General features: G+C 39.4%; 1 protein-coding gene across 1 annotated transcript in view; it reads left to right on the forward strand.

The window, feature by feature from the left end:
- NPR3 (natriuretic peptide receptor 3) overlaps positions 1–13,929 on the forward strand; it is a gene marked incomplete at both ends in the record, with an annotated part of 40,521 nt that extends 26,592 nt beyond the window's left edge. Inside the window, 5 exons of the mRNA XM_079548698.1 lie at positions 869–1,004; positions 5,322–5,416; positions 9,237–9,372; positions 11,208–11,295; positions 13,818–13,929. Coding sequence (XP_079404824.1) covers positions 869–1,004; positions 5,322–5,416; positions 9,237–9,372; positions 11,208–11,295; positions 13,818–13,929 — 567 coding nt within the window. The remainder of the gene's footprint in view (positions 1–868; positions 1,005–5,321; positions 5,417–9,236; positions 9,373–11,207; positions 11,296–13,817) is intronic.
- Between the last annotated feature and the right edge of the window lie 1,499 nt (positions 13,930–15,428).

Genomic DNA, 15,428 nt, shown 5'->3' on the forward strand with positions numbered 1-15,428 from the left:
TACAAACCTGTAATGTTTCTGCAGCATTCTGCTTTTAACTTGTTGTTTCTCACCATGATGCAGACCAAAAACTACGGGATTGCTTGTGTTGACATGTGGGAGACAGAAATGGTTTGGCACACTGATACTTTATGTGAGTTAGAAAGCAACATTTCATTGTGTTAATGTCGCGCAGTGGAAGAAAAAAAAACAAAAGGAAACTTCTATTGGCAGTTTCAGAGAATGCATTACTGTAGAGGGTAAACAGTTTCCTACATTGTTCATTTGCTATTGGAGAAATGCTCAGCTGAACAGGGGCCAGAAATGGAAGTGGTAATCATTAAACAAGTGAATCCACTGGTTGCGTGCTCCAAAAAATTCATGGTGGAACATACTTCTCAATGCAGAGTTGCTAAGGACTCTGTGCAGCGGGAAGTCATACTTAGTGCTGTGGGGTGAAGGCACTCAGCATCTTAGTTAGAGAAATTCACATGGGCAACCACAGAATTCGTGTGGCTGGGCATAGAAACCAGGATCAGAAAATTTTCTCCCTATCTGCAGAACTATTCAGACACAATATTAAAGCACATTTTGAATGTTTGGAATAGCAGATAGTGGTTAACTCTTTTCAGAAGCTGTTTTCATTCAAAAAAAGCTGTTTTCATTCAAAAATGTTCTCCCATTTTTTCTTTGAGAGGCATTCCTTCATGTGCTCACAGTTGGAAAAAAACAAACAAACAAACAAAAAAAAAAAAAAAAAAAAAAAAAAACACCCTCCAAATTTGTTGTTTTAGTTAATTTGGAAATTCTCTGCAGATAATTGGTTTCATTGGGAACACATGCTTTTTCATGTGTCAATTGCCATTGCTTTTTTTCTTCTTTTTTTTAGGTGAACATGTTTGTGGAAGGATTCCACGATGCTATTCTTCTTTATGCTCTGGCTTTACAGGAAGTCCTGAAGTTTGGTTTCAGTAAGAAAGACGGGGAAAAAATTGTTCAGCAAACACGTAATAGGACATATGAAGGTAAGAATACATGTAGAAAGCCAGCTTTCACAGTAAAAAAATAAAAAATAAAAAATCAGGTCTTTTTTGTGTGCAGAATAAGGACTAGTGCCTGTTCCACTCTTAAGAAAGAGGAAGATATCTGTGTGAAACTATAAAGATCTTTAAGACTAGCTCACATTTTTTACCAGTCTGAACTTTTTTTGCACTGACCCAGGAGGTCTTATTCAGCTTAAAAACTCCTAACAATTTAATGACCCTCACAGATGTTGTAAAGAAATACCAATAATTTTCTCAGGCTCTTTCTTTGTTTTTGAAAAGATTACAACTGCTCACTTTACTCTTGTGTTTCTATTAGCTCTGAGATTGCCTCATTTTTTCCATTTGACCTTTTTTTTTCAATCTCAAAGCCTGGGAATGGATCAGGGCAAGGAGATGCCAGGTTTTTTGTTGTTGTTATTTCTTGCCAGGGCTCTTTTGGGCCCTAGAAGGATTTTCCTCCTTTCAGGAGCTGTGCATGTTATCACAGAGGCAGCAGCACTACTAATCCTGTAGGCTGAGATTATGTGCTGCAACTGGCAAATGAATGTCATCCCATTAATGCAAAGCCATGTGAGAGCTTTTGCCAAGTGAGGATCATCATAAATTGAAGGTTGAGTGTGATGGCGTTGGATTCATCCATCATGTAATATTCTCATTCATCTCATATTATTCCAATATCACAAAATAGTCTTTTGCTTTATAATTGGCAAGATTTCCTATGGAAATCCCTAAGAGAGAGAAACATTTCCCTTAGATAAGAAGTGAATAATTAAACATGTAAGAAAAACTTGGTAGCCAGATACTCTTAGAGTGCACTGGACATTGTGAAGGAAGGCCAGAAGCACAGCAGCTCCAAAACTCATTTCTGTTTCTGAAACAGTGATCTAACCAAAAGGGAGAATGGCCCCCAGCGTGGATTAAGGTAACATAAGATCTGCTTTAAATTACAATGGTGCAGTCATCCCACAAAGAGCCCTGCATAAGCTGGAGATTTTGCTGAATGTGTCACTACCTCCCTTAGAACTTATGACTTCCCAGAACACACAATTTTAAGAGATGGATTCTGGTGTCTCAGGACACAGTTCATGGTTAGGCTATACTGTGCTCACGGTTTGACTATACTACATGTGAACAGATACTCTAGCACAGCCTATTTTCTTGCTCACTTTTTTGCTCCAGGAAGCCACCAGCTGTTGTGCCCATACCATTATTTTATAGTACTGTGTGCTCCCTGCAGGTTATGTGTCTGATTCTCACACCTGACTTGTAAAATCTGACAGGAGCACATGTTCTCTTCCCCTGCTTCTGAAAACCAATTTGTTGTTTCTGGGTGACTTGTCAAAGGTATACTGAAAATGTAGCTGTCCAGGTGAGCTGAGAGGTTTTGGTTGAAAAGGTCAAAATGCCATATCACATTGCCATTTCTTCTCTGGCAGTACTTTACCGGGTGTAATTTACAAAAATAAACCTGCTTTTGAAAGAGATCTTCAACTTGTTGTCTTGCAAGCCATCCTTTGTTCTACCATTAAGCTCTTCTCTGAAGTGAATTGCAGAATGTTGTCCATCCACTTGCATGTGGGACAACGCTAAAGGAGATTTGGTTGTGTCAGTTTGATGCCTGGACTTGATCTTAAGGATATTTCCCAATCTAAATAATTCCATAATTCTATATTCTCACCAGAGTCTACTGCAGGACTGAAAGTTTGTAATTTGCTTTTGTAGGCCTTGACAATCAGAGCTCTGGTTGCATTAAGGATACTCATTTAACTGATGGCATCTAGATATCTGATTGCCTGGGCACCTCATTTTACAGCTTGCTCTGAATTAGGTGACCCCCCCCAGAAATCCAGCAGGGTGAGGATGCCTTTTTCTGCATCATATACTTCTGCCAGCAACATCTGCACAGATGACCTTGTTTGCTTAGAAAAGGGTATGGCTGAGGTGATCAAATGATTGCTTAGTGCTTAATTATCAGAGACACCATGATATGACTGCAGGAACATTTTATGGAGAATATTTTCTTTTCCTTGTAATATCATCTAAAAAATAACAGAATTGTCTATATGTAAGTATCTAACGTAATGAAATAAAGAGAGCCCAGATAAAATTCTCCTACCTGGATTGAAACACAGTTCTTCATTAATTAAAAATTTCTAAAAACATTTCTTAAGGAAGAATGTTGCAGGAAATGTTAAAATTTCATACTCTTTGATTCAGATGGAAAAGTAACATACAAGTGTTTCCCATTAAAAATCCCATAGGAATTTTAGTTTCTGCAAGTTCTGGTACTTATTTCTAATAATCCTGTCTTGTCTTTCTTAGGCCAGGGAGGTGTCTGGCCCAGTTAATGTCTTCTATCAGATGTAGAAACCAGACAGCTGTGTAGGCAAGGATGTTGCAGCTCTTTGTGGTGGCCGCTTTCAGTTATTCAGTAGCTGAGCGATTATACCCATTCCTGCAGTAATCAAATTTCTAGTTGTCCAGTTCTGCTTTACTGTTATACTAAAAAAATACTTGCTTGACAGTAACTCTTTTGGTGAACACTGAATATTCTGAAAATCACAGTATGTTGAAACACTCCTGGCATCTCAACAGGGAAAAGATAAATAGATGTGTGTTAATCTGTTGCATATCTAATATTTTTAGGTTGAAGGTAATTTATACTCTGGCTGAGTACCTGACCTCTCTTTTCTGATTAACAGTCACTGAGAAGCTGATTCTCTACTTCGTGGCTCAGTCATGTAATTGGTGTAGCATGGCTGTAAACTGATGCCTGTTTAACTTGCACTGCTGTAAGTGGCTGTATTTGGTGTCAGGCAGTGGATCACATTTTAGAATATCTAGGGTGACGAAGTGTAACAGCAAAGTCTCGAGTGTCTTCATTATAGTTAGGCTGGAGCTTCATCAAAGCTAACAGGTATTTTTTGATGGGTTTCAAGGACCTGTTTGATTTACACAGAATCCTAGAGTGGCTGAAGTCAGCAGACCTCTGGATCCATCTGGCCTAACCCCAGCTCAAGCAGAAACACCCAGAGCAGGTTGCCCAGGGCCATGCCCAGGTGGCTTTTGGTGTAGGTTCCACAACCTATCTGGGCAACCAGTGTCAGTGCTCAGTCAGCTCTGTCACCCCACACAGCAAGAATGTGGAGCCGTGTTCATCATAGGCAAGAGCATACACATACAAGAGGATCAGACTGAATGTATTTTCATCATGACAGTTAAAAATTCGACAGGTTGCCCCAGAGGTGTTGTGCAGTTTCTGTCCAAGGAAGTTTTCAAAATCAGGTAGAGCCAAGCCATGAGCAGCCCATTCTGAATTGCTGTCTGACTTTGCTCTGAATTGAATGTTGCGCAAGAATCCTCCTGAAGTTCTTTCAAACCCAAGTTATCCTATGAGTCTGTGATTCCAAGTTTCCTAGAGTTTCCTGGAATATGAATGGTAGTTGAAGGCAGAGATGGTGCTTCAAGACTAGAAAAATTCATAATGAATGTTTAATTTATTCCTCATAATCAAAAACAAGTACTGAAATCATCAGGATTCAGATGTGATTTCACGTGCAGAATTTTGAATGTGACTTCATTCTCTGAAGGGCTGCTTGGGACAGTGCCATAATCTGTCAAGTTAGTTTTAAAAGTCTGAATGCTGTTGAAGTCTGTAGAGCAAGACTGGGATCTAACCTGAGGGAATATCAGATCTTTCCCTCAGGCTTGTAAAAGAAGGAAATGAACTCGGGTCTAAACTATAAGGCACAAACATATTGTACAGGCAATCCTGTGTAAACAGATGCAAGATTTAATGCATGCATAATGCACATAGTGCCTCCTATCCTCACTCCTTCAGTATCCCATCAGGTGGAAACAACTCTGAACTGTCTCTATGCGTGCAGCAACTCTGTAAGTCTGTAGAACATAGGGCTGTGCCGCTGAGTTCTCTGCCACACATGAGCTGGCCTCTTATTGAGGCATCGATAGATGTTTCAGGGCTCTGTAAATAACCCACATTAAGTGTATTAGTGTTCTTGCATGCCAGCTTACTGGATGAGGCTTTTCTCACATATTCCCCAAACAGGCTCACACATTTGATATTTAAAAAGGAGAAATGTTAAGAATTCAGGAATGCAGACACTGAGATGAAATTACAATTTCTTTTGGAATGCCAACAAAAATGCTGGGAGACTGATGAGATTTCCTGTCATATCAGTCTGTAAAAACCTGTCCACTGTTTTCTTGTTTTCCTTGGAAAGGCTCAGTATTTTAACTAATTAATTTTCTAATTCCTCACATGCCATTCTTTAGGCATTGCAGGGCAGGTGTCCATTGATGCCAATGGGGACAGATACGGGGATTTCTCAGTGATTGCAATGACGGACCCAGAGGCTGGCACACAGGAGGTAGGAAAACAGCCTGTCATCTGTTTACTTGGAGGGCATCTGTCTGTTAAATATATACATTAAAATAGTATTGCTTAACCATGTCAATCTGCAGCCCATATCATTTCTTTAAAAAAATTTCTTGAAGTAATTATTCTAAACAATTTTTAAACTTAAAAATTCTTTGACAGTTCCAATGTATTTCTTCACTTTATGCTAGTCTTTAAAATTTAAAAGATGAAATCTGACATGCTAGCAAAGCCTAATAAATTGTGAGTATAAGAAATTATTGTTTAAAATATTTAAGTCCTTTTACTCAGTGGTAAGAAGGACCATTGGGCACAACATATGCCACACTTGGGTTATTCCACTGGATACAGAAGGAGGAGTAGAAACAGAAGTGAAAAACAGCCTATACAAAATAGCACCAGTTGCACCCAGCATGGCTGGGTTGTTTATTAATGCGCGGCCCTAATTCAAGCTGTAGTATACAGCTTCAGGTAGTTGTGCTGTTAGCTGCAAAGTAAACATCAGCATAAGTTTTGCTTGTAATCTTTTGCTCTTCATCTTCATGAAGAGCCCAGCAAGCTCAAAAGTGAATCAGTAGTCAGACTGAGCTGGACTTTCTCTATGTGGAATCTGGTGAAATTATTATTTTTGTCAGTCCAGCAGCAAAAACAAATTCAAGAAGCCTTTTCGCATGAGTAAGGATGTCTCATGCATTTTCTTGTGTAAAAATGATTGAAAAACTCCAGCAGTAAACTGCAGGCTCTGTCAGAGGTAGGACTAATCATAGAATTGCAGAATTGCTCAGGTTGGAAAAGACTTTAAAGATTATCGAGTCCAAACACAACCTAACCATACTACCCTAATTAACAATCCTCTGCTAAATCATGTCCAAATGGATTTTAAACACATCCAGGGATGGTGACTCAATCATCTCCCTGGGGAGCCTATTCCAGTGCTTAACCCTTTCAGTAAAGATAGTTTTCCTGATATCCAACCTACACCTCCCCTGGTGCAGCTTGAGGCCATTTCCCCTCATCCTGTCACCAGTGAGAAGTGACCAGCCCAGCTCTCACTGCAATCACCTTTCAGATATTGGAAGAGAGCAATAAGGTCTCCCCTCAGCCTCCTCTTCCTCAGACTAAACGTCCCCAGTTCTTTCAGTCTCTCCTCATAGGACACATTCTTCAAATCCTCCACAAGCCTTGTTAACCTTCTTTGGACCTGCTCCAGCACCTGTGTCCTTTCTGTACAGTACTCAATGTACTTTCTGCCCAGTACAGGAGCAGAATGACTTCCCTAGTCCTGCTCACCACACCATTCCTGATACAAGACATGATGCCACTGGCTTTCTTGGCCTCCTGGGCACACTGCTGGCTCATATTCAGCTGACTGTCCATCAGTACACCAAGGTTCCCATTCAATCAGGCAGCTTTCCAGGCACTTCTCCCTAAGCCTGCAGGGTTGCCTGGGGTTGTTGAGACCAAAATACAGGACCTGACACTTGGCCCTATTGAAATTCATTTGGTTTACCTTGGCCCATCCATCCATTCTGTCCATGTCCCTTTGTAGTGCCTTTTTCCCCTCAAGCAGATCAACACTCCCTCCCAACTTGGTGTTGTCTGCGAACTTACTGAGGGTGCACTCAATCCCCTCATCAAGATCATTAATAAAGGCGTTAATTAGAAGCAGCCCCAGTGTCAAGCCACCAGTGTGGGCCACCAACAAATCACTGATCATCATTAAATGAAGTTAGGAGTACAGATTAGTTGGGATAAGGCTGGTGTGAACAACTTGTATCTTTTCTGTTTGTTCAGCCCATTAATTCTTTATCCTCTTTATCAGTTTAATCTCCTGCTCTTAGCCTTCTATTGTTCTTTCCTTTGCAGTTTTGATCTTCTACTTCTTTCATATTACCTTTTTTAATATGTTGCTCATTTTAATTTCTCTTCTACTTTATGATGCATATACATACAATTAGCATGCTTTATGTGTGATTACTTATTATTTGTATTTGCTACATTTATTTCTGTCCCTGTGCCTCACTCTAGAAATATTGTTTCATTGATTCTTGTTTTATTAATTTTGCCAGTTTCTGCTATGCCAGTACATGAACTTTTATTTCTCAACTGAGCCGAGCCAGATTAATCCTTTTGGGCAGAGCTTTTCTCCAGGATCATTCAGAATTTAAATCTGAAAGGTCCTGGTAAAACAACAGAATACCTGTTCCAACAGAGCTTTGCTGCAGGTGTGTGGGTTGTTAACCCTTGCGTGGAGCCCTACAGTTTACCATGGGTAGTGCTTGCACTGCAACAGGCACTCATTTTTCATTCGGAGACAATGAAGAGCTGCCTCCCAAACTCCCTCAATGCATGTGTCAGTGTTTAACCACTTTTACTTCTTGAAAATCTGTATCCTATTTCTGATTTGAATCTGTTTGGTGTCTCTTCATAGCTATTTATTGTTCTTAAGCCTTTCTGCATGCTTTCACATTTTCTAAGTCCTTCCTAATGATAGAGGAGGACTCCCCCACTCTAACTTGACAAATTAAACAATCTCCCAATTAAATCTGTTGCCTGCCAATGCAGCAGATTTCTTACAAGTTTTTAACTCCAGATGAAATACTGGAAGATAAATGAGCTCCTTTATAACCAGGGCATATGTTATCTGTCTTTTAACTCTTCCTCTTCAAAAAAGAGTTTAAGTAAAAGTCTGGAGCAGTGTATCAGTGTCTTTAATTTGAAAACTGTAATTCTAAAACCTAGTTCTATCTTAATAGATAATTATAGATATTTATAGACTAATACTGTTGATGTATTTCTGCTGTCGTTGCTATTTCAGTGTTATCATATTTGGCCTTTTTCCTTTACTACTGTGGAAATAATTTTTGGAATTATTTTCAGATGAGTTACCTAGTACTAGCACAGTTTAATCCTGCAACTTTGCAGCAGATCCAAAGCATGCTACTTTGAATTAAAGCCTGAATTTACAATTGGGGTTGGGACTGAAATTGTGAATCATCTCGATGGACTGGTCTGAAATAACAGACCTTGCTACCAGGATGATAAGCATAAAATACCCTTCCTGAGTAAATACAGACAACAGCAGAAGTAGAAGGTACAGAATGACTGGCTCTGTAGTAGTTCTGCAGAAGATCTAAAGATATAACTGAAATTGATCGTGTATCCCCTAGACCTTACAAAATAGAGAAGTCTAACATGCAAAATATTTTAAGTGCTTTCTCCCCGTCTCATGACAGTCCTGAGCATTCATTCTGCTATGGAGGATTTGAAGAAAGGTCAAGGAGAGCTTTCAAGAAGGAATATGAAAGAGTTTAAAAAACAAAAACAAACAAACAAACGAAAAAGAACAACACCTTGTGTGAGCTGGGTTTATACAGAAAAAAAAAAGACTGAGGGTAGAAAGGTAAGTATCTGTGAGTATGCAAAAGGATATTTCAGGAAGAGTCTCTCTGTCGACTGGTAATTGGATAAGTAGTGATGGCTAATTACAACAAGGGAGTTTTTGCTTACATGCTAGGGAAAGTCAGTGATGGGAAAGATAATTTCTGGAATGATTGCCTGCGGAAAATGTCAAATCTCCAACTTCATTGGCTTTGAAGAGCAGGTTGGATAAACATCTTTCAGGAATGCTCTTGTTCAGCTGATTCTGCCTTGAAGCAGAGCATGGACTGCATAACTTCCCAAAGACCCCTTCAGCCACATCCTTTGTGATTCAGCATTCAGACACAGGAGTCCAAGCAATTGGTGCAGCATTCTTTGTTTTACTTCTCTAATGTGATAATAAAATCTTTCATTCCTTTCCTTTTGCATAGGTGATCGGAGACTACTATGGAAAGCAGGGGCGTTTTGAAATTCGATCAAATGTGAAATACCCTTGGAATCATGGCAGGCTGAGAATAGATGAAAGCCGAGTTTCGGAGCACACAAACAATACACCTTGTAAATCATGTAAGTTTATGGACTTAATGCTTCTGTGCAGCTGTCAGAAGGACGAATCCTTGTAGTGAAGCAGCGTAACAGGCCTTATTAAACTGCTTAACACAGTCGTCTTAAGTCGGACATCATGAGTGTGTCCCTCTACTGATTCTTTGTGAAGCCAAGGTCTTGCAGCCTCTGGTAGTATGTGTTCTGAATCACTTTCCTGAATTTAAATGTTATAGTTGTTGTAATGCCTGCTTGAGGCGCAGCCCAAGACCCTAAGGCTTTGTGACCTTCCAAGGATTAAAAGGTAAAATCTGTCTTAGCCATGAGGAAGGATAGAACTGAAACCCTGAACAGAGAATAATTATATCAACAATTAGCAGGTGTGGAGCTCAGTTCTACCAGTGCTCACTTACCTAGTGCAGCATGATTTTCAATGCTATTGGAAGGCATTGTGAGGGGACAACTAGCCTGGGAAGAGATGAAGTAGATTGAACCAAAACTATGAATCTGGAAGGCTGGGGTTTCCATGCACAGATAAGGGGAGGGGAGGGGAGGGGAGGGGAGGGGAGGGGAGGGGAGGGGAGGGGAGGGGAGGGGAGGGGAGGGGAGGGGAGGGGAGGGGAGGGGAGGGGATTTTCAGATGACCTTAAGCGCACATCCTGATGTATAGAGACAAATCCCTCAAATGCTCAGGGATAACATAAAAGGAAGGAGCAGTTTAATTTCCTTAATATTTCTCTGACTAAGAGAGCTGGGGCATCTCTCTCATGAAAACAGACTGAAGGAGCTGGGCTTGTTCTATCTGGAGAAGAGAAAGCTACGGGGGCACCCCATTACAGACTTTGAATATTTAAAGGGAAATTATAAACAAGAGGGAAATCAACTTTTTACACAGGTAGATAGTGATAGGGCAAGGGGAAATAGCTTTAAAGTGGAAGAAGGTAGATTTAGACAAGATATCAGAAAGAAATTCTTCACTGTGAAGGTGGTGAGGCACTAGAACAGGTTGCCCGGTGAGCCTGTGGGTGCTCCCTTCCTGGAAGTGCTCAAGGCCAGGCTGGATGGGGGCTGTGAGCAATCTGTTCTAGAGGAAGGTGTCCCTGCCTATAGCAGGGGATTGGAACTCTATGATCTTAAAGGTCCCTTCCAAACCAAACCATTCTATGACTATGATTGAGCACTTGGCAACCTGATGATCTTTGAGATCCCTTCCAATCCAAGCCATTCTGTGGTTCCGTTTTCCAAAAATTCAGATAGGCACGATAAAAGGGAGCAGGCTGTATCCACATAAAAATGATTTTCTTTGCAGAAGACTAGTCCCTACTTGGGCTCTGCTGTACCCACTGTGTCTATGGAACAAGAAGAAGCTTCTGTGGTTTTAACTTGAAAGGGCATAGATTCTTGATACTGTTGAGTAATCAGTCATTTTAATAAACTGGCTGATGACAGGTCATGATCCTAAACCAGATGAAATAGAATTGTTTCTGTTATAAGGCTAAAGGCATATCCAGGGCTGATTCCTGTTGTGCACAATGCTGCAATCCTGGTTTGTGTTATGATTCAGATCAAGCTGTCCAGACCAGTTTCTTAACAGCATGTGTATAATCTTTATTTTTGACTCTTTTTTTACTTTATTTGTTACTGATCTTGGTTACTTATTTAACTGCAAGGAAAACAGGGACAAAAAATAAGCAGTCAGGAACTAGAGTAGAAGAGATTCCCACTGAGTCTTAAACTTCTAAGACTTCACTTATTATCTGGTATTGGTCATTCATTTCTTAGTCATGTGTGTTTTCCAATGTGTGAATGCAAATAATCCTCATTATGAACTCTGATTGTTGTTTTTTCCATTTTTCAAGCAGGTGGTCTAGGAGAATCAGCAGTTACAGGAATAGTCGTGGGTGCCTTACTTGGAGCAGGATTGCTAATGGCTTTTTACTTTTTCAGGTTAGTCCAATTCACTGAATGTTCCTTCAACTCTTTGCTCATCACCCACACCTTTTAGCTCCTGGAAGCATATCTCTGATGGGAGACACCATTATCATCTGTGGTAAAACTTCCCCGTAGACAGTGAATATGCTTTGCTTGTACTTTCGTGTGAATCAAAATAACTGACTTAGGGCCTCATCCTGTAACTGTTTACATCTGTGAGTAACTTTACTTGTGGAACTAGTTCCAGTGAATTCTGTTCATTCACAGATAACTTATTAAATTACTTTGGCCTTGAAAGCCTTCTTTGATTGGTATTGCTTGGCAGAACAATTGCACAGTTTGTGATCATGTAAGAAATTTATGTCATTTGCCTGGTACCATGCTTTGTTTTTGAGCAATGAGTGGAATTGTAGTGGAAGCTGGAAAGAGATGTCTGGTTTGGTTTAAGAGAGCATTTGGAGTTCAAAGCTGTGCATTTAACTTAATAAGCTGAGGTCAGCAGAGGGTGATCGGTGTTTTATTCCTGTTTAGGTAAAATAATTCTTACATTGCTGGCCAATGTAAAGTCTTGAGACTTGATCCTACGTTGTCAGACCAAATTATTCTTATATCAGTTCAGCATCTTATATATGGTCTGATTTATCCTTTCGTGATATGAAGAGCAAAAGCAAATAGGAGGGTAGAATTAACCTCTACAAATAAGAATCAAATCCTTTTTATCAATGAAAATACATCTCTATTAAAAAAAAGAAAAAAAAAAAACCTTAACAAAATGAACAGGCAAAACCTTGGTCAGTTTACTAGCAACTAATGGGGTTTCAAAAGATCTGAGAACCAGAACTGTTAGTCGAATACTTAACAATATTTGGTACTTACATCATGTGTTGTCTGGATCTGAAACAAGACAAATTAACTGTAACTAAAAAAACTAAAAACCTTAAAAAAAAAAAAAAAAAAAAAAAAGGAAAAAGAAAATACGACTGTATCTTCATATTGTAGCTCATCAGAAGCTCTTGCATCTTTTTATACATTCCCAATCTGAGCTGGTAATTCTGGGTTTTTTTGTTTGTTTTTTTAAGTCTTGCTGATACTGAGAGAAATTAGTAGTTGAGTACAAGAAATAGGGCAAAAGGCCTACTTGAGCAGACACAAAAATATACAAAGGTCACTGTAGGAACAGGTCTTAGACTCTAAGTCATCTGACTCTAAAATCTGAGTTGGAAATCCACCTGAACAAAGATGGGTTGGTAGTCTTTGTATTTGTGGTCAGAGGGGAGAAATGAGCACTTTTTTGGGTGCTTTTAGGCTGCATACGCACCTTCCAATTACTGTGTTTTTATCATCTGGATCTGTAATCCGTACAAATGAGCATGGAAACTCAGCGTTAAGTGAGCATGCAATCTCTGCTGAAAGATTTGGATTTAAAAGGATTTAAATTCAAGGAGCTGCATTTCTGAAAAAAGGGCATGTCTGTGTAGATGAGCTACTGCTGAGTGTGCACTGTCTCACCTGTGGAAGACTAGCATAAATTAAGTAAAAAATATGTATTTTTTCTAATTACTTCTGAGCCTATGGATACAGATGTAGTTGTCTAGGAACCTGTGGGTAAACAATTTCTGTTGAGTCATATTATCCAAATTAAAACCTTGTTGTTTTGAAAATCCTTTTTCCACCACCACATACCTAGCTTAGACTAATGCTACACATGCAAGTGGAACAGAAGATGGAATCATGACATGCAAGGATTTTGTGATGCATCTACACAAAAAATACTGTGTGCAGGTGGGGCTGAACTAATGCCTTTCTGAAGCATTGGTCTTGAAACTCAGTGGAAGCATAAACACATGAAAAGTAAACATGGTAGTCTGATGGTTTTGGGGGAAGATTTGGATACTAAAGGGGAAACTGAAAGGCAGTCAGAGGCAGAGGGATGTATAAATTAGCATATCAGGATCCGTCACAAGGCCCTGGAGGAAGACATGCAAGAAAAAGTATGTCTTCTGAATGAGCAGTTGTATTTACATCTTATCTATGTGCTACACCGCTTTTCTTGATTCATCTTATGATATTATAAACATAGTAGCTTTCTCAGTGGGAGATGGGACAGTTAGTTAGCTAACATACAGTTTCAGTCAGAAATGCAACTGAATAAAGAGTCAAATCCATTGTTTAAACTCTGCAGAAAGCGCCCCCTGTACACAGGAAAGAAATTTGGCTTTGATCGATATAAAGCAGTGATGTGACACAGTTCACATGACATTTCACAAAAACTTCCTAATCACTTAAATCAGAATTTTTCAAAGAAGCAAATGTCTGTGTCGTGATGCTTTGAGACTGCTGTATGACAGTCATTCTTGAGTCTGGGTAAAATATTTCAGTGCAAACTACTTTAATCTTTGACCAGGGTTTCACATTCTGTCACATTCCATTTTTCAACTGGAACACAGCTGTCCCCTACAGGCATTCTTTATAAGGAAGGTCCTGTTATCCTATAGCTGAAGAAGGATTTCTCACTCTGTTCCTCTTCTTTCATGCAGAAAGAAGTACAGAATAACTATTGAGAGACGAACTCAACAGGAGGACTGTAACATGGGGAAACATCGGCAGTTACGCGAAGACTCCATTAGATCTCATTTTTCTGCTGCATAAAGAAGAAGAAAAATAATCCCATTCTTCCTGGGGGAAAAAAAAAAAATAAGATTAGGGGAATGGGCACAACCAAAGACATCAGTGTAAGAAGAGGCTCTTGAGGAACTCACTCTTTTAAGCAGTAATTCAGTAATTTTGTCTTAATTTTTTTCAGAAGCTCAGGAATGATTTACTAATCACATTATGCCGCATGGTCTTTCATCTCATGAACAAAAATGATGCAGCTTGATGTTATAGGATGTACTTAATATGTAAAGACAATATTTCTTAAGACATGTATTAAGAACAGCAGATTTGTTTTAATTGATGAGGATGCTGCATTCTGTTTCCCGTTTTTTAGCTCCTTCCACCCCCTTCCTTAGTTGCACCTCACTTTTGGGTATCAAATACAGATTCACAGACACAAATGCTGGTTTGCTGTCAAAATGAAAAAGTTGGTTAATGTGGGGTATGATCTTGCATCACTGATTTGTTGTGCCTGACAATGCAGGATTACACACATGGAGTTCAATCCTGAGAGGGAGCTGGTACTTTGGATGTAATGAACTCTGTTGACAATCAGGAAGGTGGAAACACAGATGAATCATTCTTCCCTTTTTTGTGTAGTATTAAGAAAAGTACTGATTCTCCCTCTTACATACTGGGAGCTTAGAAAAACTCCAGTGAGCAATGTGGAGTTTCACTGGCATGAAATAGTGAAAAAGAAGAGGTCTCCAGAGCAGATGGGCTAATTCTGCAATCTTATTTGTGTTTTTATTGTGCTCTTTTCTCTCCACTGCCATGACCTTTCAGAGAGGCGCAGTCCATGTGGGACCTGTTCCTGTTCCCAATGAAGTCAGTGGCAAAATCCCATTAATTTCAGTGATCGCAGGATTGCATCCAAAATGTGTAAATACAAAGGGGTTTGTATAGCTGAGACAGTTCAAAAGAGGGTCTTTTTTTCTGTGTAAAAATAACATTAATGCTACCATTTTAGTTTTATGATATTTTTTATCTTGTATTTTTCTATTAAAGTATCTATTTTTGCTTTGGTAGGATTAAAACTTAAGGGGGATAATGTTTTGAGGACATATTTTTTATGATAGGAGTAACATGCAGGGAAAGTCGGCAACAGTAAATGCATTTTAGAACCAGTATTTAGGGGAGAGGAAGTGACTTTATGGATAACAACAAACTTTTTAACCCTTTACTTCTCCAAGCATGTGTGTCCTGTGTACAGTTATTTAAACAATATAAATGCAGTTACCAGATTGCTTATACGATGATAACACTGATCCTGAAGATAATGAACTGTGTGTATTAAGTAGTCCCACATTAGTCAGTGAGGCTAACTTCACCTTTGTACGATGAAACACACAACTATCTTCAGGAATCGGGATGGTAAAACTCTGCTCTAGGACTGACTTTAATCTCACTGCCATTAGTATGCCTGGGAACTTTGCCATTGACTTTACCAGGAGCAAAACTGAATCTGTGATGAATTAGCTACTGACGGGTTA

Source organism: Tetrao urogallus (assembly GCF_951394365.1).
Source record: "Tetrao urogallus genome assembly, chromosome: Z".
Lineage (NCBI taxonomy): Eukaryota > Metazoa > Chordata > Aves > Galliformes > Phasianidae > Tetrao > Tetrao urogallus.